General features: G+C 44.5%; 1 protein-coding gene across 10 annotated transcripts in view; it reads right to left on the bottom strand.

The window, feature by feature from the left end:
- Positions 1–27,007, bottom strand: part of MAP2K5 (mitogen-activated protein kinase kinase 5) — a 272,187-nt gene that overhangs the window by 139,170 nt on the left and 106,010 nt on the right. For all 10 annotated transcript variants that reach the window (XM_062206201.1, XM_062206200.1, XM_062206203.1 and 7 more), the window contains exons 12-13: positions 16,608–16,669; positions 10,128–10,176 (exon numbers count right to left, since the gene is read on the bottom strand). In XM_062206201.1, coding sequence (XP_062062185.1) covers positions 10,128–10,176; positions 16,608–16,669 — 111 coding nt within the window. The remainder of the gene's footprint in view (positions 1–10,127; positions 10,177–16,607; positions 16,670–27,007) is intronic.

Genomic DNA, 27,007 nt, shown 5'->3' with positions numbered 1-27,007 from the left:
ATGAGAACTCACTCTCATCTACACAGAAGCACAGACTGAGTCCATTTCTGCAAAACAGGTCATTATGGAGTTCTGTGTACGTTGCATTTCTTCATAAGTTATTTAAAATTAATCAGCTTACTTTTCTATTGACATAAGGCTTTCTAATAATCTCATTAATAAGAATTATTTTATCCAGCACACTATCACTATTTTTGCCATCAATCCATATATATAATATAAATATAATATATAATCCTTTTAACACTACCACCTAATATCAAAATTCTTTTAAAGCATTCAAGGATTTTTCTTCTAGTATCTCCTTCCTCTCATTTAATAAATATAATAAAATGATTTTGGAATACAATTCCAATAACTTTTCTTAAATCTTAACATTTCTACCAATAAAAGATAGCAAACATCTAACATTCACCTGCCTCATTCTTTTGAATCGTCGGCCTCCGATTTTCCCCTGGGTTTTTTCTTTAGAAAGGATGCCTTTGCATGAGACTTCCTTGCTCTTTTTTGGCAACTTCCTGTGGTCTATGACTATTTCAAAACAGAGAGATTTTGAAAAAGGATTGTCTTTATAGTCTCTATATATTCTTTTGCTAATTCTTCAGTTATGATAATACTTTGTCTTCAGCGTTCTTTACCCTTTAAAAACCCTTTCCCGGGGCTAGCGCCGTGGCATACTAGGTTAATCCTCCACCTGCAGCACCGGCATCCCTTATGGGCACCGGGTTCTACTCCAGGTTGCTCCTCCTCCAGTCCAGCTCTCTGCTGTGGCCTGGGAAGGCAGTGGAGGATGGCCCAAGTGCTTGGGCCCTGCACCCGCATGGGAGACCAGGAGGAAGCACCTGTCTCCTGGCTTTGGATCGGTGCAGTGCGCTGGCCATAGCGGCCATTTGGGGGGTGAACCAACGGAAGGAAGACCTTTCTCTCTATCTCTCTCTCTAACTCTGCCTGTCAAAAAAAAACAAAACAAAACAAAAAAAAACCCTTTCCCTTGGAGATGTTTTTGAAAGATTTATTTTTTTATTTTAAAGGCAGAGTTAGAAAGAGAGAGAGCGAGAGAGAGAAAGAGATATCTTCCATCCCCTGGTTCATTCCTCAAATGGTTGCAATGGCTAGGCCTGGGCCAGGAAGAAGCCACTAGTCTGGAACTCCATCTGTGTCTCACCCATGGTGGCAGGGACCCAAGCACTTGGGCCATCCTCTGCTACCTTCCAGGAGCATTAGCAGGGCTGAGTCAGAAATGGAGCAGCTGCATATGGGGTACAGGCAATGCAGGTGGCAGCTTAACCTGCTGCGGAGCAACGCGGGCCCCTAGAGATGGTTTCTAAAATTTGATTCAGTCTGGTATAGAAAGCAACTGGTTTCTTAGCCAAGCCACGTTGCTTTAATTCTCAATTATTTGTTCATACTTTAGTCTCCTATCTTCCGCTCTAAAATACTGTATATTTCCTAAAAGTTCCCACTTGGAAGAAATACCTTAAAGTAGTTGACACACTGTAAGCCCTTAGAACAGTGCCTGGCATAGAGGAAATGCCTGAAAACGCTCACCCTAGCTTCACAGCATTACTATTACTGCTTTCACGGCAAAGTCTCTCGGAGGCTCTCATCCTTCTAGTACCTCTCTCTGATTTGCTGCTGCGTTCCACTCATCAACACGTCACACCTCCATCAGTCATGATCTCACAGGAAGCAGAACCTTGCCCCTTGGTGGAATCCTTTTAAAGTACACAAGGGGTCTTCAAAGAGCTCCTGGGGGGCACAGGCATTTAGTCTAGCAGTTAAGATGCCTGCACTGCAAGGTTGGGTTTGAGTCCCAAAACTGACTCCAGACTCCAGCTTCCTGCTAATTCAGACCTGTACTTGCAGGCAGTGGTGATGGCTCAAGTAGCTGAGTTCCTGTCACCCAGCTGGGAGATGTAGTCTGAAGTCCCAGTCTCTGCTCTGGCCATGGCCTTGGCCCAGCCCCAGGAACTGTAAGGAGCTGGACAGTGAGTCAGTGGATGAAACGTCTCTCTCTCTCTCTCAAATAAATAAGGGGCCAGTGTTGTGGTGTAGAGGGTAAAGCCGCTGCCTGCAGTGCCAGCATCCCATATGGCTGCTGGTTCGAGTTCCGGTTGCTCCACTTCTGATCCAGCTCCCTGCCAATGTGCCTAGGAAAGCAGTGAAAGATGGTCCAAGTTCTTGGGCCCCTGCCCACATGTGGAAGACCCAGAAAGCAGCTCCAGACTCCTGGCTTCAGTTCGGCTCAGCTCCAGCTGTTGTGGCCATCTGGGGAGTGAACCAGAGGATGGAAGACCTCTCTTTCTGCCTCTGCCTTTCTGTAACGCTACCATTCAAATCAATCAATCAATCCTTTAAAAATAAAATAAATAAAAATTCATAGAAATGCATACTATCAAAAAATCATGTATGGCTTTCAGAAACTTTTTGCATCAAAACAGACTCATATTTTAACTCCAGTTTCCATGAACTTTCTAAAGAACCTCCGTGTGTGCGCTGCCTTTCCAGGGTCACCCGGTGGGGTGGGGTGGGGGAAGCTGCTGACTGCAGAACTGGCAATGCCAGAATTGTGCAGAACTGGCAATGCCAGATGCTGACTTAGCAGAAACTGAGCTTTGGCAACCATCCAGCAGACCAGGTCAGGGCCACACATTTGCAGCTCTTGGTAAAATCTTGGTGGGGTGTGGGATGGGGAGAGAATGGCTTAACCATGGGCAGAACGCTGCCCATTTCTGGATGCTCCAGATTGCTGTGGCGATAACATAGCAACTTCTAAGTTTCCCTCCCTCCGGCCCTCCCGCCTCCTGCTTGTCAACTCCCTCCTAACTGCTTGTCTCTGATATCCCTCTGCTTTTGGTTTGTTTTTAAGCAACTGATGTGTCAGACCAAACTTAGGGTAGCATCTGTCGGGAGCCAAGGAAATAGGAGAGTTCCTGGAAAGTTCACAGAGGGTGGGCATTTAGCCTTGCCGTTAAGAGGCCTGCACCCCGTATCTTTTTAAAGATTTATTTATTTATTTATTTGTCAAGAGTTACAGAGAGAGAGGAGGAGAGACAGAGAGAGAAACAGAGAAGTCTTTCATCTGCTGGTTCACTCTCCAGTTGGCTGAAATGGCCGGAGCTGTGCCGATCCGAAGCCAGGGGCCAGGAGCTTCCTACGGGTCTTCCCACATGGGTACAGGGGCCCAAGCACTTGCGTCATCCTCTACTGCTTTCCCAGGCCATAACAGAGAGCTGGATAGGAAGTGGAGCAGCAGGGACTTGAACTGGTGCCCATATGGGATGCTGGCACTGCAGGCAGCAGCTTTACCCACCAAGCCACAGCGCCGCCCCCACCTCCCCCTTTATTTTAAGGTAGAGAAAGAGAGAAAGAGAGACCAACTTTCATTGGCTGGTTCAGTCCCCAAATGCCCACAACAGCTGAGGCTGGGCCTGGTCCAAGCCAGGAGACCAGAATACAATCCAAGTCTCCCATATGGATGGCAGGGACCCAAGCACGTGAGCCATCATCTGCTGACTCGTAGTGGGCACACACTGGCAAGAAGCTGGGTTGGAAGCAGAGCTGGGACTCGAACTCTGGTACTTTGATATGAGATGCAGGCATCTTTACCAGGGTGTCAAACACCTGCCCTGTTCCCTCTTTATTTTTTTCCCAATCTGCTCTGCTGAAGCATATGTACATGGAGTAAAATCCACTCCTTTCAGGTGTACAGGACTTCTCTATCTTACCAAACGTGCACAGCCATCGAGGTTCAGAATGTCTCTAACATGCCAGAATGCTCCGTGCCCTGTGCCCCCACAGCTCAACGATTCCTGTGTGCTGTGTCAACCACTGCTGCATGTCCTGTTCTTGTAGTCTTTTTCTGGAATATCAAGTGAGTAGAAGCCCACAGCCGGTAGCCCTCAGAGCCTAGCGTCTTTCCCTTGGCGTGAAGCATCTGACAGCATCCCTCTGGCTGCATGGATCCATGGGACCCTCACGTGCGGGGAGTAATATTCTACTATATGGATGTACCACAGGTTTATCCATTTACCAGCTGAACCACATGTTGAACTGCTGCCAGTCTGGGACCACAGACAGTTGCCTACAAGTCTCTGGGTGGACATACGTGTTCATGTTTCCCTTGAGTAGAATGTCTGGCAGTGGAACTGCTGGGTCCAAGTGCAGGAAAATGCCAAAGTATTTGGCAAAGCGGCTGCACCACCACACGTGCCCACCACAGCACATGCACGCTCTCTCCTACTGTCAGCATTTGACGTTTTCAGAATCCGCACCGCCCCCCCCCCCCCCCCCCCCAGTCAGAAGAGAAGTAGCAGGAAGCATTTTTAACACACACAGCTGCTGCAAATTTGGGCAACTCTAACAACTCATCAGGCATCGACAACTCTATTCCCTCTACCTGTAACACGCGGCCAGAGCCTGACCACTCTCCTTGCCTTCAAGGCCGCTTCGTTCACGTGGGACGTGGGCCTTCTCAGCAGCTGAGTCTCCCAGCGTCCCCTCCGCCCAGCCCCCCCCCCCCACACGCCGGCCTCTTGCTACTCCAGGACACTCCAGACTCGTCCCCTCCGTGCTTTCACTCCAACAGTTCTCACTTCTCCTCCTTCAAGGTTGCCCTCCAAAATCGTCTTCTCTGTGAGGTCTATCCGATGGCTACTGCAACGAACCCGCTGCGTCTCCTGAGCTTGAGCGACCTTGTCTTTTCTCCATACACCTAACCACCTTCTAATACACTCTGTGTTGACTTACTGTGGCTACTGTTTCACAATCGACTGGATCCCTGCGAGAACTGAAGTGTACAAATCTTTTGTCTTATGCACTGATGCATTTGCAGTACTTAGAACAGTGCCTGGAACGCAGTAAGTACAGAATACATAACTGCTGAATGGACAAACTACAAACACCAGCGCGGGAATCCAAGGGCGCGCCCTGGGGGAGACCGGTGCCAGGGGGGGCTTGTAAGAGTTCAGCCTGAGGCAGAAATAAAGTTTGTGACACACACGCTGAAGCCACAAGGTTTCGCGTCTATGAACACAAACCTACAAACCGAGACAGATATTGTTTGCAGAATTCCTGTGAAAATATTTGTAAAAGCTCTCCTATTGGCAAGTGAAACTAGCCAGGTTCACAGATACACAAAAATGTCCTGGGCCACCAACTACCTAGGTTTTCTCTTCCTATAAACTGTGTCTGTGCAAGACTGCCCCAGACTGATTGCCAATTTTTGTTTTCTTAATCTAAGTTCTGTTCTCATTACCCTTCCATTTCTATTTTTTGTCCTCAGGGAAAGACAGAGCAGTTACTGCCGGGGCATTCTCACATCTTCCAAAGAAATGGCATAGGTGTTAATCTTGTATTTATGTTTGATGTGGGTAATGATGGCTATGACTAGAGCTGCAGGTTTATTAATATGCAGGGCTCTCACCTCATTAGTGGCGATGTATGTTTTGAAGTTAAGCTGTAATATTTGCTGAAATGTCGGACCTGGCCCGACAGACTTCCGCACTGTTCATTTTCTTTGTTTTTACCCACAGTCAGCAAGCCATGCTTACAGGACTCTCACACACGCCTTTTGACAAAGACGACTTTTTCCACAGTTCATCTTGGTGGGAGTTTCAGACATTTTTAGTAATTACCTCCTCATGTGATATCATCACATAATATGTTTATCTCAGAGAAGAGATTTTCATAATTTCTGGCCCTGAAATATGAACAATAATAAACTCACTCCACGGCTTGATTTGTGCTGGTTTTTCTTACTAACCGGATGAAGTGAATAATTCAGTCACAATAAAAACACACCTGCATTACTAACAATTGTTACTTTATAAAGTACTCTCACATGTATCCTATCAACAGATCTTTTGAAAGAGATATACAGGGGCTGGTGCTGTGGGGTGCCGGGTAAAGCCACCGCCTGCAGTGCTGGAATCACATATGGATGCTGGTTCGAGTCCCGGCTGCTCTACTTCCGATCCTGCTCTCTGCTATGGCCTGGGAAAGCAGTGGAAGATGGCCCAAGTCCTTGGGCCCCTGCACCCGTGTGGGAGACCCTGAAGAAGCTCCTGGCTCCTGGCTTTGGATCAGCGCAGCTCCAGCCATCACGGCCAACTGGGGGAGTGAACCAGCAGTTGAAAGACCTCTCTTTCTCTCTGCCTCTCTTCTCTCTGTGTAACTCAAACTTTCAAATAAATAAATAAATCTTAAAAAAAAAAAGAAAGAGAGAGATACACAACAGTAACGCCTGGTTGAATGTTTGATGATCCATTGCAAACAGCAACTATTGTGCTTTAATTTCCAAAACAACACACAAACAAATCAACTAACTCAGACCAGGCTCACCAGCCCCAGCAAATCCACTAACTGCCCAGGCTCCCTTCCACTCCACATTCCTCCCTGCGTGTACATTACAGGAAAAGTGGCTAGATTTTTGACAGCTTGTTTGGGAGTCATTAACTATGTTTTATGAAGTCTACAACCTATTGTTTAGATATAAATCTTCTATGGCTGAAGACCCAGGACTACCGCATTCCAAGGACGCCATTTCAATGTGAGAAGTGGTCTTCTCTTTTCTCGTTAGGTAATCTTTTGAAATCGGTGCTCCTAAGTACAAAGCAGTGTCTTTTCTACCCCGGTGTGTAGGGGTAGCATCAGAAGACGATGATCAGAGCGAAGCACAGGTACTCAGAAGACAAAGCAAGACGCAGCTCGGATCACTCATTACTGCTTTCAGCGCCTTCTTCTCTCCGTCTTCTCCCAGTGCCTGTGCAGGCTCTCCCCACCCCCACTGAAGCACCCCTGTCTTTGATTTGACAATGTGACACATATTCAGCCAGAATTCACATCATCATTTATTTGGAGAAAGCAAAAAGGAGTATATGTGCTTTCAAGAAAGTAGAAGCAACGAGCTCATACAGCAAAAGTGTATAAACAAGTATATTATCTATTTAATTGCCTTAGCTGAACTTAAAAGCTCTGATCTTTAATTGCCTGATTGAACTGATCTAAAAAGCTACAATTTTTTAATCAAGGAGAAAATTAAATAGCTTTTTGGTAAATAAAAAGGCATCTTTAATCTTATTTTTATGGAATCCATGTTATTAAATATGGACAAAAACCTCTAAAATACTAGGTTAGCAAACACTCAACCTGGGTAAAATTCTCATGACGATGCTTTGTGAAAGTCTTTGAGGACGCCTAGCTTCTTGCACTCTTCCATAAAAAACACACATTTTTCAATGCAGAAGGGGCAAGGTTTTGGTTCTAGCCAGGAAAGCTGGCAGCTACCCCTGTATTTAGTGAGTGAACCATGGCAGCTTGGTTACCCCTGCAGCCGAGGCCGGGAGCTGCTGGGGAGTCGCTGACGCTCTGTGCTGCTCTCGTCTCTCTGTGCAGACACAGGAGGCTGCACACTTGCTCCCTGGCATTTACTTAAACTGAGACCCTGAAGACACCCCTGCCCACACTCAGCCCCTTGCAGGGTTCCCTCAGCTTGCAGGGCTTTGCAGCAGGCTATTCTCTGGGAAGTGGGGCAGCCCACATGGACGGCCAAGACAAGTACAGGCTCGGATTTGCTTCTGAAACCTCCACACCCTCAACTCATCAAACCACTCCCATCCTCTAAGGCACTGCTCAGACAGCCCCTTGGAGACCCACATGCAACCAGGGCCGGGAAGAAGGACCCACTGGCCTCTGGGAGCTCTGGTCAGCTGCGTTTGCCCACTGTGATCAGGGCAGGGCTGGGGGACTGGACCGGGAGTCTGAACCGGGTCCTCATTTTTGGATCCAGACAAATCCATCTGAAACTTGTCTATCAAGACCTCTTCTCAAATGAAAAATGCATTAGTTCTCCCAGACATAGAGTAAAACTGAAACCAAATCATTTAGATTCGGGAATACTCAAGGTCTATCCACTTATCAGCACGACTGCCAGAGCAACAAGGGTTACTACAGAATAACTCACACAGATTTCCCTATCAACCACAGTTCCCAGTGATCCTAAGCTTCCTCACGGGGCGTTAGGGCCACAGAGGAGGCATCCACGCCGGAATGATCCCAAGGCTCACTTGCACCATCACAACCCTCTCGTTTCCATGGCGCGGGTCCTCTTAACGAGGGCTTCGCTATTGAGAACTGATGTCTTCCTTTAGTCCCATTGTCAAGTGGATAGCAGATGTCCATGAAAATCAATAAAATTATGAGAATTGATCACTGGGTTAATTCCTATTAAAACGGTTATAACCACTTTATGGCCTGATGGGCGTGGGGAGGTGGAAGTACCGGGAATACATGCAATTAAAGTGGTTCATGTTAACTACCACTCTCTCTTGGTCCTGGGAGTGAAAAAGCTTTTATTTTTCTTTCACACCCTGCCCCCCCGACATGTTTACATCCTGAATCACAACAGAGGAAGCAACACTAACACAACTCACCCCCTTCCAGAATCCACACACTGCACCACAGCACCCTGGAACAAGTGTGGACTCCTCATCCCTACACCATCCAACACACATACATGTGGCGACCATGCCATTGTGCTCCGGAAAACAGAGCGGACGGTTTTAAAGAAAAGCCTGGTTTCTGATTCCATTTCATTACTACAAGTGCCTTGAGGAACGGAATTCAAACTTCTCTTGTCAAAATCTAAAGAGACAGCCTCTTTAAATTTCGGAATGCCTAGGATACTAAAACCACCCTCAGAAGAAAGCTGCCCTCCGTGACAGAGGTGAAGTTTAGTTGAAGACATCCTTTTTCTTTCCCCCTCTCCCCCACACCTTTTTGTTTTTTAACTCCTTCTCTTAATCACATCTTCTGCGTATGCCGAGGCACTCCGCAAACGTACAGGAGCTAGGATGAGCAGATGTGTACAACTACATGGGACTGAGGACCACCAGCCTGAAGCTGCTCGCTTATAGTCGCTTTCTCACTTACTAGTTTGCTCCAAATGAATTCAGACATTTGGGGACCATTAAAACCAACAAGAGGGGGGGTCCTTTCGGAACATTCAGTAATCACCTGTTCTGTTACTAGGTTGGGGACTATTTCCGATGCTTTCACCCAGTGCCTTAAAAATCTCATTTTCTCTTTAAAAAAATTTTTTAGCTATTATTAATTTTAAATTTATAAAAAAAAATCATGAGGTAGTACCCCAACGAGTTCCTTTATGCACTTCACTCCGTTTCCCCTGTTAATATCTAGTATCTCTGCCACAATTAATGCACCACACCCAGACTTTCCTAATTTTTTAATCCAAAAACCTTTTATCCCTCAGATCCTGCCTAGCCTCTCTAGTAATCAACTTTCTATGTTCCATTTGATTTTTTTTTCACTTTTAGCTCCCACATATAAGGGAGAAAGAGGGATATTTGTGTTTCTGTATCTGGCTTATTTTACTCAACATGGTGTCTTCCAATTCCATTCATTTTTCTGCAAATGACAGGATTTCATTTTGACAGCTGAATAGCATTCCATTGCATACACACCACATTTTCTTTAACTGTTTGATTCCAAATGTTGGCTACTATGAACAGTACTGCTATAAACATGGTAGATTCAATGAGTTCACGTCTTCAGGGCATATACCCAGTAGTGAGATTGCTGGATTATATGGCAGTTCTATTTCTCAGTCTTAAAGAAACGTCCCTACTGTTTGCCAGGGGGGCTGCAGTATTCTAAAGAGTATAAGGGTTCCCCTAGCTCCACGTCCTCTCCAGCAGCTGCTGCTCTCTGACTGCGGGACAGCAGCCATTCTGACTGTGTGCCAGGTTTCACTTTCCAGGTCTGTGAAACCACCCCACCAGGAGCAGTGTGTGAGGCCCTGAAAGTTCTTATAAGCAAGGACGCAACTGTGCAGAAACTGAAGGTTTTGCAGCAACTGGAGTTAAGTATGACAAATCAGACTCTGTCATTTTCAAATATTATGAAATATCTTTTTACATGTTTGGTAAATGTGATTCACAGAAATGCAATGAACGCAATGGAGGGAGAAAACAAGAAAAACAACATTTATAAAGCAGTCATCTTTCTGACTACCAAACATATCAGCTGGCTTAAATATCAGAAACAAGGTACCCAGAGAGCCCAACCACCACTCCAAATTAACACCGAGCTCATAAGTCCACACATACCTCGATGCAAAATCTTTAAACTCCACAAATAGGTAAGGCCTTTAACAACCTAAATTTAGGAAAGAGAAAAAGTAAAGTTATCATTTTTTAGAGGGAATATTCCACGTTTAAATGTACTAACCACAACTCTTACATTAAAACCCTGTCAACAGTAAGCATTTCTCGATCAGTTCCCAATTTGGAGGGGACATAAAATGCAGAGATACAGTTTCCTTTTCCGAATGAGCTCATAACATTCTGAAGCTCAGTCACACCAAGTGTACAGCAAACATCAAGTACGTGTGTGTCAAATGACCTGGAACTGTATACACACTCACCTGTTTAAAAATTTCACTTCAAAATAGTTTTAAATTTACAAAACAAAAGTTGTGAGGCAGCAATACAAAACACCCCCATAGCCCTCATCCCACTTCCCTGTATCAGCATTTTTGTCACGACTGATGACCCACACGCTCTGACTTCTGAACGACCCCGTGAGCGGGCAAGGAGCAAGCAGTGGAAAAGCACAAAGACTTCTCTCTTTATTTTCATTTCCTGCTCTTCTGTGTGTAAGCTTTTGTTAAGTCATGACATGTATGACCACAGAGAGATATTTTTAAAAAGTCAGCAAACTAGTGAATGAAATGAGGCTCTTCTTGCCGATTGCCAGGGAAGCTTGGCCAAGGTGCTGAGCCTTGAGACCAAATTCAGGCAAGGTGAAGGTGTACCATCAGTGTTCTCTTCAGACACCAAGGCCCTGGGAGACCCAGAGAGATGCAGAGTGACAACCAAACAGTGTCTGACCCCACACAGGATGCTGGGCCAGGAATGCTGCTGCCTTTGGTCCACAAACGACATTACTGCACAACTGGAAAAATCTGAATAGGAAATAACAGTGTGTCCACACTGATTTCTTTTTCAATGTGACTGTTCGGAAATACACACCTCAAGTATTTAGGGGTTAAGACCAGCTCTGTGTCTTAGGGGGAAATGATGGCTTTTTAATCACATGTGTTAAACTGCTACTGGGTGGGAATTCTTCGTATTATCTTCACGAACACCGTAAGTTTGAAACAGTTTACTCTGAGTGTACTTTCAAAGCAGGAGGCTGGGTGTGGTTCCTTAAATGTGACCCACTTCGTCCTAATACCAGACGGTAATGGAAATGGGGGAGAGGAGGTGGGCTAGGAAACTCTGAACTGCTGCTTCATGATTTCTGTTTCTAAGCCTCATTCTATCCTGATTTGTTAAAAAGTTTAAAAAAGAAAGCTCCTCCTTCCCATTGTTTAAATGAATTGGAACAGCAAAGAATGAAGTCTATGAAGACGGCCCTCACAAGAGGGCTGCCTGCTGCTCACCACGTGCACACCACGTGCAGGCAAGGAGGAGGGAACACAATGAGAAAACATCAGGAACTGCTGGCGCTTTTTCCATCCATAGCCTGAGTTAGGAGTAACTGGTCAAACGAGATGTGGAAAAAAAGATGTTTTCAAGACCCTAAGCACACTGTGGTTCCAAGTATCACCCTCTACTGGAAAATTTAGTCAGTGGTTTTCATGAAGATCTTTCAAAATATTTGAATACAAATTGTTGGAAAAGAGCATGCACATGTTTTATTCACAACCACTGACCCTAGATGCACGTGCATATGAGCTCATCAGCTTCAACACTATTCACAATTATATATCATTTACAGTGAGAAAACCATCATTACTCAAAATGCTTCACAAGAAATTTTTTTTTTACAAGAATTAAAAGTACCAATTATTACAGAAGGTTTTAGGTGAGGAGGGACAAGAACAAGAACCTACTGCAATGAGAAGTTGCCGAGTGGTTTACACACCTTACAATGGTGAAAGGGGGACTGGGGCCACATAAGCCAGGGTTGCAGATGAGCCAGAACAACGGTAACAGAAGTGCAAAGGGAGAAAACCAATTTCCAAATACTAACGATCCAGAAGACAGTCTCCCTGAATGAATGCCCAGCAGAAGTTATCGTAGGTTCATTCTTCAAACGGGGCTGGGTGGGCCCCGGAAATACTTGCTGACATGGTATGATCAGCTCCCCATTGTGTATGTCTATCATAGAACAGGACACACTTGTATAACACATGATTTCTTCCAGGGTTTGCAACACTGTCATTGCAATAAAACACTTGTGTTCTGGAGGCTAAGACATAAAAAACAAAGGACCAGAATACTACTGATAATCTTATACAGGACACAAGAGAACAAAAAATTTCTTCAAATGTTTATAAAAATAACATCAACTTGGGTAGTGGAAGGTCATCTTACTCAGCATGGAAGTTACATTTTTGTTAAGAGTTATTTATTTATTTATTGGAAAGTTAGAATTACAGACAGACAGAGATCTTCCGTCCATGGGTTCACTCCTTAGATGGCTGCAACAAACCAGGGCTGGGCCATGAACCAGGAGCTTCTTCCTAGTCTCCTACATGGGTGGCAGGGGCCCAAACCAAGCTTGGGTCATTTTCTGCCCCCTTTCCCAGGCCATTATCAGGGTGCTGGATCAGAATTGGAGCAGCTGGGACACAAACCAGCACCCTATGGGATGCCAGCATCATAGGCAGCAGCTTTAGCAGCTACACCATAACAACAGCTCCCGGAAGTAATCTTTTGTGTTCTGAGGAAGTAGGGTTAAACATCTCCACTTAGAATCTTATTTGCATATTATAAAATGCCCGCTAAATATTTATGAAAGATAGGTAACCATTAAAACTGGTTCCACAGGAAATACACAAGGGGAAGGCAATCCAATATATTCAGATTGCCAGATAGAAAAAAAAATAGGCTGGCACCACGGCTCAATAGGGTAATTCTCCGCCTGCGGCGCCAGCACCCCGAGTTCTAGTCCCGGCTGGGGTGCTGGATTCTGTCCCGGTTGCTCCTCTTCCAGTCCAGCTCTCTGCTGTGGCCTGAGAAGGCAGTGGAGGATGGCCAAGTGCTTGGGCCCTGCACCCGCATGGGAGACCAGGAGAAGCACCTGGCTCCTGGCTTCGGATCAGCGCAGTGCACCGGCTGCATTGGCCGTTGGGGGGTGAACCAACGGAAAAGGAAGACCTTTCTCTCTGTCTCTCTCTCTCTCACTGTCCACTCTGCTTGTCAAAAAAAAAAAAAAAGAACAAATGCTGATTATATGGTATTTGTTAGAATGACAAATTTTGTTAAGGATTCATAAAGAAAATACTATTCTTCCAACTTTACAGGCTATATTTTCCTCTAGGAACCTACAAATATTAGCATTCAAGGAAACTAGAAATGTGTCCTTGGAAAAACTAGAGGGCATTATTGGTATGCGGGAGGCTCGGGTTCAAGATGACGACCTGGCCGGCGCCGTGGCTCAACAGGCTAATCCTCCACCTTGCGGCGCCAGCACACCGGGTTCTAGTCCCCATTGGGGCGCCGGATTCTATCCCGGTTGCCCCTCTTCCAAGCCAGCTCTCTGCTGTGGCCCGGGAGTGCAGTGGAGGATGGCCCAAGTCCTTGGGCCCTGCACCCCATGGGAGACCAGGAGAAGCACCTGGCTCCTGGCTTTGGATCAGCGCAGTACGCCGGCCGCAGCAGCCATTGGAGGGTGAACCAATGGCAAAAAGGAAGACCTTTCTCTCTGTCTCTCTCTCTCTCACTATCCACTTTCCCTGTCAAAAAAAAAAGAAAGATGACGACCTGACAAAGCCTTGACACAAGAGTACTTCTACCTGCTGCCAATCCCTCAGTCCTCGACAGGTCCAGCGTACATCCCTTCAATCACCGTCAGCGCTCAAAACGCAAGAGACAAGGCCACTGCTCCAGAGATGAGAGCCAAACGCAGCCGTGTCAGGAAGCAGGAAGAGGCAGGCAGGCACTCCTCTTTCCAGCTTCCGGTGCACGGGGATGAAAATCACGGAGCGTGTCCGACGGCTGCAGTCTTTACACGCATTTCTTTGGGGAAAAATACTCTGGGGTTGCCGCTGGGCGTGCTGGGTTCTAACGCTGCCTGAGATAACGGCCTGGCACACGAGTGCTGGTCTGAGTCCTGGCTGCTCTGCTGCTAATCCAGCTCCCTGCTGATGTTCCTGGAGTACCTGGGCTCCTGCCTCCACCCAGGAGACTGGATCAGTGTCAGGCTCCCGGCTTCCACCTGGCCCAGCCCTCGCCATGGCAGCCATCTGAGGAGCAAATCAGCAGATGGACCATCTCTCTCTTTCCCTCTCTCTCTCTCTCGCTGCCTTTCAAATAAATAAAAATAAATCTTTAAAAAAAAAAAGAAACAAAAACGGTCTCTTGTCATACAGCAAGAAATGCCTAAATGTGGCTCAAGACACAGTCAGAATACAAAGCAAACATGTTTCACTCCATGATTCTCTCATTTCTACTTCTCTCTCTCTCTCTAAACCAGGCCTCTCATTCACTCCTCCTCCCATTTTTTTTCTCATTCTCCGAGGAAAAGAGAGTAAAAGGATAAGGGATCTGGAAGCACGTAGCCGTGTTCTCAGGTCAGTGCTGACCACCTGGACCCTACCTCCGCCACGTTCCCTGGCTTTCCAAGCATCACGCCGCCCGGACGTGAAGCACGTTCGGGAACCCACGCTTCAGAGGGCTGCTTGAAGACTCAATGACCACCACTCGTTCACAGAGTGTGCAGCAGTGACATGCACAGGAAGTGTTCGACACATCCCCAGGTCCCTCCTCTTCCCCTCTGATCCTAGCTGGAGCACCACATGCCTTCAAGGGCTCCCTGAGGAAGCTCAGGAGCAGGATGCTGGTGGTGCCTTCTGAGAGAGTATGAGAAATAACCAAGGAGACTGGAAACCCAATGAGACTGCAGAGACACTGACTTAACAACCATGACCTAGAACCCACCAGTCTGCCAGTCTGTGGCTGAAACAAACCACCCCGTGCCAGGTGCCAATCTGGGGACCCTCGGCTACAACAAAGTTTGCAGCCTATTCAAATCAACTTAATCTCTAGCAGAGTCTGTTGAAAATGGCAAAGAAAAAGCAAAATTATTAGAAGTAGTTTTTATTAGTCTGACCTTATAAGTCACAAAGGCTGGCAAAACTGGATATATTTAAGATTTTTTTTAAAAAAGCAAAAATCCCAACTAAGAAATCTAAGTACAAATGAACAACACTTTAGACTAGCACTTGCTTGACTGCTTCTCGCTGCAGTAATTTCTGTCATATTTTCCATTACTCCCCAGGCAAACCCTGTACTTGAGGCTGCACTGTTTTCCACGGACTCCATCAGCCTGTCTTCCAGCCCCGCCCACCAGAACTGAGACCCAGTGGCCTCGTGTGTCCTTGTGTGTGTGCCCTGCTTCGAAGGGAGGCCAAGATTTCTATTTTTTTGCCCAATTCAATAGGCAATAGGGTATACAGAACTTATATACTTTTTTCTTCCCCAATTGGCATCCTTGCCTTTATTTTTTTCCCTTTATTATCCGTGCTATTAAACTTTAGAGCTAAGAACTGCCAAAAGCCACAAAGCATCCACCCCTCTCTTCGAGATTAGAAGAGGAAATGAAACATTTTTATTTTCATCTAAAATCGCGCTTTAGGTACTCAGACTTCATTCTGAACTGATCCACCTACTTGTAGATGAGAAGCTGCTTAGCAGCGGTAGCATCAGAAAAGAAAGTTCTCATCACCCTGGGCAGTTCACACTAATAATTAGAAAGAAGAAAGGGAAGCTGGGAATTACAACGAACTGCGACTGAGGAAGCGTCCACGCTGGATTAAAGGATTTGGCTGTCAGTCTGCCGTACGACAAGTGTGGAAATCAGCCACTTCATTACGTGGTCCACGGCACACACGCTTTGTTCTGCATTCGCCCACTGCAGCTAGCAGAGAGCTGTTAGTTTAGCAAGTGTTTACTATCACACCACCCCGTGGCTTCTCTTAGACACTGGCTGGCCTACCTTCCTCCAAAGCTTACCCAGTAATGTCAGGTTAGCTGGTACATTTCAGCAGTTTATTTGTGAAAGCAGAATACAGGAAAACTGCTTCTAATCACAAACAGAATAATTCCTAGGGGCAACTGAGGAAAAAAAACTAAACACCAAGAATAGAAAACTGTGAAAATCTTCAAGAACTCAGAAGCATTTTTGCATAGGCTGTTTTAATAATTCTCACTTCTTAAGTATTTTCTAATCCTGTCATCTGTAACAATAAAATGTCCAAAAAAGCCAGTTTCTTTGTGAAGAAGCTGGAAATTTTACTTGTCAGTAGGAACACCAAGGTCCCTGCAAAACCATGACAGCAGGACAGGGCAGAGCACCGAGAAGACGACGAACGCCAGGTGACCACCTTGTGGGTCTGTGATAGACAAAAGTGACCAAAGCACTGGGAAGTAAGAAACTGGATTGGGATTAAAGAAAAAAAAGAAAAAAAAATTAAAAATTGGGATTAAAGAAAAAGAAGCATCCTGAAGGTAGAGAAAGAACAGGCTTGAGCAGAGGGCTAGCTCACCCAGACTTCCTACACTGAAGCAAATACTCACTGCGACTGCGATTCTCCCAAGGACATGTTCTGGAATTTTCCTATATACATCCAAAGATCCCCCTGTAGAGACAAATATCTTGTTACTATGAATGAAAACACCACACAGTGCACTGCGCTCCTTCTCAGTGCGTTCACTGTAAGAATCCACTTTCCCGTCATGTGTAGGATAAAATGGGTGTTTGAGTCCAACTTTATTTAAGACACAGCATATTTCCAGATGCAGTACAATTGGACACTTCCATCTTATTTCCAAGCATACAGTCAACTGTATGAAAAAACGGAAGGCAAACAGTCAAGGGCAGCCTAAGAATGTACGTAAATTTAAACACACACAAGACTCCAGAGATCAACATGACAACCACATTTAGGCATCTGCCTGGGAACCAGTTTTCTCAAATGTAAACCAAAGCCCTATCTAGAAATTTTCACATTAGCCAAACCAAACCGGTAGATGTAAGGTCCAAAATACATATAAAAACTAAAAAAGTATAGATAGCAATGTTCATAGTTATCTGAATGACTGTTATTCTGCAACTTAGGTGCCAAGACAAACAATCGATCTATTCCAAATGTTTTCCTGGAACTTCTCTTTTGATACCACTTGAAAGCTACCCGATGAGGTAAAAAAACCAATCTCATGATTTCATCACCTCTCTCTCAGTCAGATGATATTCACTAACAAAATTCAGCAAACCAAACCCACCAAATTGTGAACATAATTGAGGCAGGAGCCATTATTTTGTTTTTCATTTTCATTCATCTAGAAATTAGCACAGCAGATGTTTAATAAATACCTGTCAGACAAATAAATGAATGAGCTGAAATTACCATAAATTTCACCAGATAGGTGTAGCTGATCTGAAGTGGTTTCAGAGGAGGAGACCCCAGGCCTGCCCTAGCAACAACAGCATCACTGGCAGAAAGGAGGTTTCCTGGGTAACCATTCTGAAGAACTGAATACTCATTTTTAAGTATAAATTTGTGTAATGTTTAGAAAATTGGAATCTCACACAAGTGGCCTAAGAATCTCAGGAACAGAGTGTTTGAAAAGACTGTACGAGAGCTTTTTTTTTTTTTTTTTTTTTTTGACAGGCAGAGTAGACAGTGAGAGAGAGAGATAAAGAGAAAGGTCTTCCTTTTCCGTTGGTTTACCTCCCAAATGGCTGTTACGGCTGGCGCACCGCGCTGATCTGAAGCCAGGAGCCAGGTGCCCATGCGGGTGCAGGGCCCAAGCACTTGGCCATCCTCCACGGCCTTCCCGGGCCACAGCAGAGAGCTGGCCTGGAAGAGGAGCAACCGGGACAGAATCCAGAGCCCCAATCGGGACTAGAACCCGGTGTGCCGGCACCGCAGGTTGAGGATTAGCCTATTAAGCCACGGCGCTGGCCGTATGAGAGCTGTTTTTTAAAAATATTTATTTATTTGTTTGAAAGAGTTACAGAGACAGAGAGAGGGAGAATGAGAGAGAAAAGAGAGAGAGAGATCTATCTGCTGGTTCACTCCCCAGACGGCCGCCATTGGCCTGGGCTTGGTCAAGGCAAAGCCAGGAGCCAGGAGCTTCATTCAGGCCTTCCATGTGGATGGCAGAGGGCCAAGCACTTGGGCCGTCTTCTGCTGCTTTCCTCTGGCCATTAGCAGGTAGCTGGATCAGAAGTGGAGCAGCCAGGACTCAAACTGGCGCACATATGGGATGCAGGCGGCAGTTTTGCCTGCTACAACGCTGGCCCCAATATGAGAACTTTTTAAATACTATGTAATAAACTTTAAGATTCCATTTGAGGTGTACTGCTTTTCTTTTCATAAAGAAACTGTCCAGGATATCTGAGAAACATTTTCCCATCAGAGGCCAAACACTGCTATTTACCACCTTACTGCAGGGTGTTTATAAGAATGCCTCACAAGGCCCCAGTATGGAGCGTGCCATCCTTTTGAAATGCTGTAAGTCTATTCTGAAAACGTCAGGATTTTTACGCCAAGTTTCCCTAAAGCTGAATACCAACGAGAAAAACAGAATCACTCTTCTCTGTAAAACAAACAAACAAAACTACACATGCATATGTGAAGCCACCGGCTTTGAGACTTTCCTGATTAAAGCAGAGAGGAAACAATCGCTCTCTCAGGTCACTTCTGCCTGCAGTCTCCAGAGTGTGACAAGAATCTGGGAAACCACAGTGTCATTCAGCTTTATGCTTTGCTCCTGCGCGCTCCTTGAGAGAGAATGAAAAACCACACTTCTGCAATGAGCTGAACCACTCTTAACAAGTAAGATTTTTATTACAGACGCAGAGAAGGTAAAGAAAAAACATTTATGCTCTCATGGATCTTTCAGAGGAACTGGCAGTTGCAAAGATGAACACTCTCAGGCGCAATGTTTACATGTGGGTGTCTGGAAGACTGACAAAGGCACATCGCTGGACCAACTACTTAGAGTCGCAAGCCAACTCTCATGTACCTGTAAGCAGTCTTAAGAGGAGATGTACTTTCATGCAGGATATAAAGCAGAGTTTGATCAGCCAGTTGGGCAATGGTTTCAACAAGCCAAACCAAAAGGACAAAGACTACCTTATGGCCATCATCAGGAGATGAAGCCAAAGGGAATCCCACTTTGAGGTAGATCACTTCTGTTGTTTCTGTAAATATCACTTTAAAACGTCACTTTTCTTAGCCATTCCTACAAATGTTTACATCTCTGGCTCTGTATCATCAACCCAGAATCATCCTGTCATTTTCATGTTCAATAGCGATTACAAAAAAAAAAAAAAAAGGCTGCAGCTGATCTACTCAGAATTAAGTCTGCACTAAGCTCCACGAGTTCTCTGTGCCAATTCAGTAACTCCTATCAGCTCAAAATGGCAGAGGGATTTGGTGTAATAAAAATTACTAGATAAAAATCTAGTTTTGCTATCATTTCTAAACTACAAGTCTATCCAAACAAGCAATTCTTAGATCTACCAAATTATCAAACAGTGGGGCTGGGAATAACATTAATGATGAGTCCAGTGATTATCTGACAGATGGGGGAAACGCATTCAGGAGATGTGTTCCAGCCATGGACATGAGTCAGCTGATGACAGAGCTCAGGGAAGACCCAAGCATTTGAACTCCAAAGAGCAGAAAAGCTATCTCGCATAGCGTGAGCGTCACATGCAAACTTTCTGCAGCTTGAAATGTCTCGCTGATTGCCATATTATAAGGCATGCCTGGACACGGTTTACCCATAGCCCACACACTGGTATTCAAGGCATTTAGAACTTACTCATCTACAGCTTGGTTGCTTTGGGTTTTTGCTCTTAATTCCAAGACCACTAGTTTGCTCTCTGTGACGTGTCACTTTCCTGTGTTCCCTAGCCATAGGTTACTCCTAACCAGTCATTACACTGCATGTCATTATCCACCATAGGAACCAAGAGGGAGACTTTTAGCAGGTCAGCAAAAACTCAGGTCTGCTGCCAAACAACTCCTTCTCTCCCTCATGCTTCTCTTGATAAATTAGGGCCATCATCTTCATGAAAGTAGGCCAAAGGACTCGGGGTAAGGCCTGTGCTTACCCTACTACACGGTCTAAAATATTAAATAGTACCTTACGTGGAAGACACACACAAATATGTGGTAAACAATGAGAAGCAACATTACCGTCATATTAGTCCCAACATTTTTTTTTAAGATGAACATATACATTAACAAAATTGAAATCTGAAGCCACAAGCAAAAATTTCAGTAGAAGCTCTCTTAGCTTTTGCTAATTTGAAAATGTGAGGGGGTTTTAAAATTTTTCATGGAAAAATTGAATTAATAATATACATTTTCTAAGAATTTCTGAAGCCCCCTCATATACAAAAGCCCTTTCTTTGTTTGAAGCATATTTTTTGAGGGGAGGTGGAGTGGAAAACAGTTTATTCCATACACTCCTAGGGGTGGGCGTTCGGGGCAGTGGTGAAGATGCCACTTGGTATGCCCACATCACATGTCAGAATGCCTGAGTTTGAGCTCTGGCTCCACTCCCAATTCCAGCTCCCCGGTAAGGCACACCTTGGGAGGTGGCAGGGGATGGCTCAAATACCAGGGTTCCTGCCACCCATCTGGGAGACCCAGACCGAGTTCTGGGACTCTGGCTAGCCTCAGCTGTTGCAGACACTTAGGAAGTGAATCAGTAGATGGAAGATCTCTGTCTCTTTGTCTCTCTAGTTTTCAAATAAAAATAAACAAATAAAAGTTTTGAAAAACATTCACATATTCAGAGATCCTCTATTTGGGTATTTCTGAGTGCATTTAGTTTTAACTTAATAAGAAAGCGCATCACATCACTTCCCAACTTTAAACTTTCCAGTGGCTTCCTAATAAAGTCTACTTGAAACTCCAACTTGCCAGGGCCCACAAGGCCTACATGGTCGTACCAGACTTCTCTGGCCTCTTGTCTGGCCCCCAGCAGTCTCATCATCACTCTCTGGTCACCCTGGCCTTCTTGGTGGCCCTTGAGCACATCCAGCTTGCTTCTACCTTGGAGCACTTCTCTTGCTATTCCCTTGGCCTCAACGTTCTTGCCTACGACTTCCCTGAGTTACCTCACTGACATTCCTGTCTCCTGGCTTTGGCCCGGCCCTGACCTGGCTGTTGTGGCCATTTGGGGACCAGAGTGAACCATGGTTGGAGGATCTCTCTGTCGCCTTTCTGTGAGTCTCTCCCTCTCTCTCTGTCACTATGCCTTTCAGGTACAATAAATAAAAAGATGTGTTTAAAAAACCAATAGGTGGGACTGGCACTGTGGCGTAGTGGACTAAGCCTCTGCCTGCAACATTGGAATCCACATGGGCGCCGGTTCTAGTCCTGGCTGCTCCTCTTCTGATCCAGCTCTCTACTATGGCCTGGAAAAGCAGTGGAAGATGGCCCAAGAGGGAGAACCAGAGGAGGCTCCTGGCTCCTGGCTTTGAATTGGCTCAGCTCCAGCTGTTGTGGCCATCTAGGGAGTGAACCAGCAGATGGAAGACTTTCCTCTCTGTCTCTCTCTCTGTCTGTCTGTAACTCTACCTTTCAAATAAATAAATAAAATCTTAAGAAAAAAAAAAACAAACACAGCTGACTATTAGTAAGAAACTATGGATGTTAGGGGTTATAGAATGATATATTCAGGCCGGTGCCACGGCTCACTAGGCTAATTCTCTGCCTGCGGCGCCGGCACCCTGGGTTCCAGTCCAGGTTGGGGCGCCAGATTCTGTTCCGGTTGCTCCTCTTCCAGTCCAGCTCTCTGCTGTGGCCCGGGAAGGCAGTGGAGGATGACCCAAGTGCTTGGGCCCTGCACCTGCATGGGAGACCAGGAGGAGGCACCTGGCTCCTGGCTTCGGATTGGCGCAACGCCGGCCACAGCAGCCATTTGAGGGTGAACCAACGGAAGGAAGACCTTTCTCTCTCTCTCTCACTGTCTAACTCTGCCTGTCAAAATAAATAAATAAAGCAGAAATGCTAAGAAAAAAAAAAAAGAATGATATATTCAAATAGCTGAACAAAAAAGACTATCGATCAAAAATTTTAAGTCAATAAAATTATTCTAAAAACACATCCCCAGATAAACAAAAACAGAGAATTCTTCATTAGCTGGCCTACCCTACAAGAAATAAAAGGTACTCTTTCAGCATCAAACTCAGTAACTCAAATTCATATGAAGGGATGGAAAGTACTGGTGAAAGTAACTGCATTACTAAATTGCTTTTCCTCTTGATTAAAAAGACAGCTTCATAAAGCAATAATTAGAAATCTGTGTTAGACACACAATATGTAAGTGTGTAATTACATAGTTTGAACAACACAAAGGAAGGAAGAAGGAATGGCTCCACAGTGGAGTAGTTTTTGTATACTGTTAAAATGAAGTTGTTATTAACTTGAAGCAAACTATTACAAGTTAAGATGTTAACTGTGGCCGGCGCCGTGGCTCAACAGGCTAATCCTCCGCCTTGCGGCGCCGGCACACCGGGTTCTAGTCCCGGTCGGGGCACCGATCCTGTCCCGGTTGCCCCTCTTCCAGGCCAGCTCTCTGCTGTGGCCAGGGAGTGCAGTGGAGGATGGCCCAAGTGTTTGGGCTCTGCACCCCATGGGAGACCAGGAGAAGCACCTGGCTCCTGCCATCGGAACAGCACGGTGCGCCGGCCGCAGCGCGCTACCGCGGCGGCCATTGGAGGGTGAACCAACGGCAAAAGGAAGACCTTTATCTCTGTCTCTCTCTCTCTCTCACTGTCCACTCTGCCTGTCAAAAATTAAAAAAAAAAAAAAAAAGATGTTAACTGTAATTCTTAGAGCAACTACTAATACTACAACTGGTAAAAATATAGTAAAAGAAAACACACAGGAGTTGAAATGGCACACTGATTGGAAAGTAGCTAGGAGCAAATGGTTTGTGCCACAGTTAAGATACTGCTTCAGACTACCTGTATGGCATAGCCAAGAGCCTGGGCTTGAGCCTCAGCTCCACTCCCAATTCCAACTTCCTGCCAATGTGGACCTTGGAGGCTGCAGGTACTTGGGTCCATGCCACTCACATGGGAGATCAGAACTGAGTTCTCACCTCCTGGCTTCAGACTGGCCCAGCCTCAGATGTTATAGGTATCTAGCAAGTGAACCAGTAGATGGGAGATCACTCACTCTCTTAGCTTTTCAAATAAATAAAATAAATCCTCAAAAGAAAATATGCATTCAACAGGTAAGAAAATAGCAACAGAGAAACAGAGGAACATAAAAGATGATTTAACACTTCTAGAAGAAAACAGTGAGATGGTAGATATAAATCTTGTCAGTAACTACATTAAATGTAAATGTAAATGACTTAAGCACTCTAATTAAGTATGAGTTTGGCAGACTGGATTTTGAGAAATGATCTAAGTATACGCTTCCTTCCGACAAGATTCAGATTCAAAGACCCAGGTAGGATGAAGATAAACAATGAAAAATGATACACTGTGCATGCAGAACCAACAGAGAAAGGGGCGTGGCTACACTAACATTAGACAAATACAGTTACTAAAGACAAACATTTTCTAATGACAAAGGGGTCAATCCATCATGAGGTAACAATTATAAACATAAAGCATCTGACCTCAGAGTACCAAAACACTTGAAGCATGAAGTGACAGAGCTGAAAGGAGACACAGACAACTGAAAACTGTTAGTGGGAGACTCCGATATCTCACTTTTAAAAAGTGGATAAAACAATGACACAGATGAAAGAGGAAATAAAATACTTGAATAGTGCTGTAAGCCAACTAGATCCAACATATACGGGCGCCGGTTTGTGTCCTGGCTACTTCACTTACGATCCAGCTCCCTGCTAACGTGCCTGGAAAAGCAGCAGAAGATGGCCCCTGAGAAAGTGGACGCGAAGCCCAAGAAGGCTGCCGAGGAGGGTAAGAAATCAGGCAAAAAAGTGCACGCACAGGGGGACACAGGAGCAAAGGGAAACAGGCCGGGAGGTTGTTCACCAAGAAGCTAAAGAAGACTCGTCTGCAGAAAACAGAAACGCAACGTGGGAGCGTCCAGCCTCTGATGAAGCAGCAGAGAGAAGCCAGTCTGGTTAAGGTCATTCACCACGTCCATCAGGGGTCCCAGTCGCCCTTCTTTACAAGCCAGAGGAAAATTTTTATCAACTATTTTGTAAATGCCAGTTTTTGAGTAGCTCTAGAAACATTTTTAAGAAGGAGGAAAGCCCACCTCATCCCATTTTTTAAGTGTAAATTATATTTTATGAGGTGAAATAATTTGCTGGTTGTTTACTTTTTGGTACAAGCAGAAGAGTGGCATATTGGATTATGGGAGGCTTTGTCTATCTTGGGTGTCAGCTTAACATTCCATACGTGGGGGTGGTTTTATATCCTACAGTACAACATGTACTAAATGGCAATTTGGAATCTCAGTTGTGCATTTAATCTGTCTGGAATGTTTTCAGTTACTTCTCCCACACTGTTTAGTAGAATTGTTTCCTATAGGAAACCACTCCTTGTCACTGCGTAGGAACCACATGTGCTCTGTAACACCTTCGGTTGTGGGAGTCCAGTTTTCCTAATGACTGTGTTCATGTGCTGTGAAAGACTGAAAATTTGAGTCTGTCGTGTAGATGATACTAAGTTGTGAATAGGTGGGATTTATGTAACAGCAACATTTGAAGATACTTGTACTTGATAGCCTCTTAAGGAAGGGTTGCCTCAAATTTGGAGCTGAAAAGTCACTGGAATAACTTTTAAAAAAATAATGACAACTCATGGCTTTTTAGATTTTTGGTATGTATGTTAAGAACTGTGTACAAATTAGAATGTGTGTGCTGATTCTCAATGCCAATAAAATCTCAATTATGGACAAAAAAAAAAAAAAAAAAGAAAGAAAGAAATTAAATGACACAGTCCTGAATAAAAACGGGTCAAAAAGAAATCACAAAGCATTTTTTTGCGGTGGGAGAGGGGAGTTAGATTCACAATATACCACAAGTTCTAGGTTGCAGCTACAGCAGTGCTTATAGGGAGGTACTACAGCAAATGTCTGTATTAAACCAGAATAAAGATTGCAAATTGCTCTCCTAACTCTCCACCTTAAAAAAAAGTAGCAAATAAAACCCAAAGGAAGTAGAAGACATTATGAAGTCAGAGCAGAAATAAAATAGAAAACAGAGAAAAAATAATGAAATCAAAAGTTGGTTCTTTGACAAAGATTAAAGAAACGGACAAACCTTCAGCTACACTGACCAATAAAACAGAAAACACAAGTCCTAAAAGCTCCAATGGAGGAGGGAACATTTCTACTGATTTCACAGAAATAAAAAGGATTATAAGGGAATATTAGGAATCATCGTATACCATCAAATTAGATGAGCCAGATGAAACAACAAATTCCTAGAAAGACAGAAACTATCAAAGCTGACTCAAGAAGAAATAAAATATCTGCATAAACCTGTTACTATTAAAGAGATTGAACTAGTAATAAAAAATATTATATAGCCTTAGAAAAGAAGGAAATTCTCATATATGTTACAAAGAGTTCTGGGTGAACTCAGAAGACATGACACAAATTAAATAAGCCAGTCACAAGAAGATTATGACTGCAAGTATATGAGATACCTACAACAGTCAAATTCAGACAGGAAGTAGGAAGCTGATTTCCAGTGGCTGGGAGGAGCGGTGAATGGAGAGTTACCACTTAAGTTTCAGCCTTGCAAAACAAAGAGATCTGGAGATGGACGTGGTGATGGTTGCAGAACAGCCGCAATGTACTTAAAGCTTCTGAATATTTAAAATGGTGAATATGTAAACCACAATTGAAAAAAACCTACAAAGAAAATGTCAGAACCAGAAGGTTTCTTGGGTGAATTCTATCAAATGTTTAAGAAGACTTAACATCACAAACTCACAAAATTTTCAAAGAAATCCAGAATATTAGATAACACTTCCCAATTCATTCTATGAGACAACTATTATCCTGATATCAAAACCAGAGAGGTATTACAAGGCAAGAAAACTAGGTGGACCAATATCCCTTCTGAATATGGATGTAAAAATTCTTAACAAAATACTAGCAAACTGAATCCAGCAATACAGTCAGGAGCCACACAACAACATTTTGGTCCACAATGCAGTGCTCACATGACGGACGATACAGTAGTACAGCCCTGGGTGTGCAGTCGTCAATACCACCTAGGCTGGCATCCATACTCCATATGTCTGCACGGTGATGGAGCTGCCTGACAACACACATCTCAGAGCACATCCCCATAAGCAACACATGATCGTGCACAAAAAGGACTAAATACCATGACAGGTGGAGTGATTCCAGGATTCTAAGACTGGTTCATTCAGCTGGGTGGTACTAATCCCATCTTATGTGATAAAGTGATCATATGAAGTGTGGAATTGATTATATAGATAGGATTAAAAGTCAAAGGGATTACATAGATAAGACCAAGTGTCTGGTAATAACAATAGATAGAATTATAAAGAAGAGAACGATCCAACATGGAAAGCAGTCCACACAGCAGACTCATAGAATGACAAACTCCCTAAACATCACTCTGACCTCAGAATCAGCCCCTAAGGCATTTGGATCTGGCTGAAAATCCCATGACAGCATTTCAGGCATGGAAAGCCAAAACATAGTTGCAAAAACTGTTCTGCATGAATGATTTCTGTGAGTGAGACCCCAGTGGAAATAAGGGGCCATCAAAGAATGTACTTTTCTCTGAAGAGAGGAGAGAACTCCCACTTTGCATATAGCCCTGTCTAAATACCGATGGAGTTTGTGGACTCAAAAGGCTTCCATAGCCTTGGCATCTCATGTCAAGAGCCTCAGGCGGTCAGTGATGTAAAAAATAAGAGTGTTAGGGGCTGGGGCTGTGGCACAGCAGACTAAAGCCCAGCCTGCAGCGCTAGTATC

This window comes from Lepus europaeus, chromosome 11 (genome assembly GCF_033115175.1).
Source record: "Lepus europaeus isolate LE1 chromosome 11, mLepTim1.pri, whole genome shotgun sequence".
NCBI lineage: Eukaryota > Metazoa > Chordata > Mammalia > Lagomorpha > Leporidae > Lepus > Lepus europaeus.
Note: the sequence above shows the minus strand (reverse complement) of the source record. Positions and strands in the feature narration are given on the sequence as shown.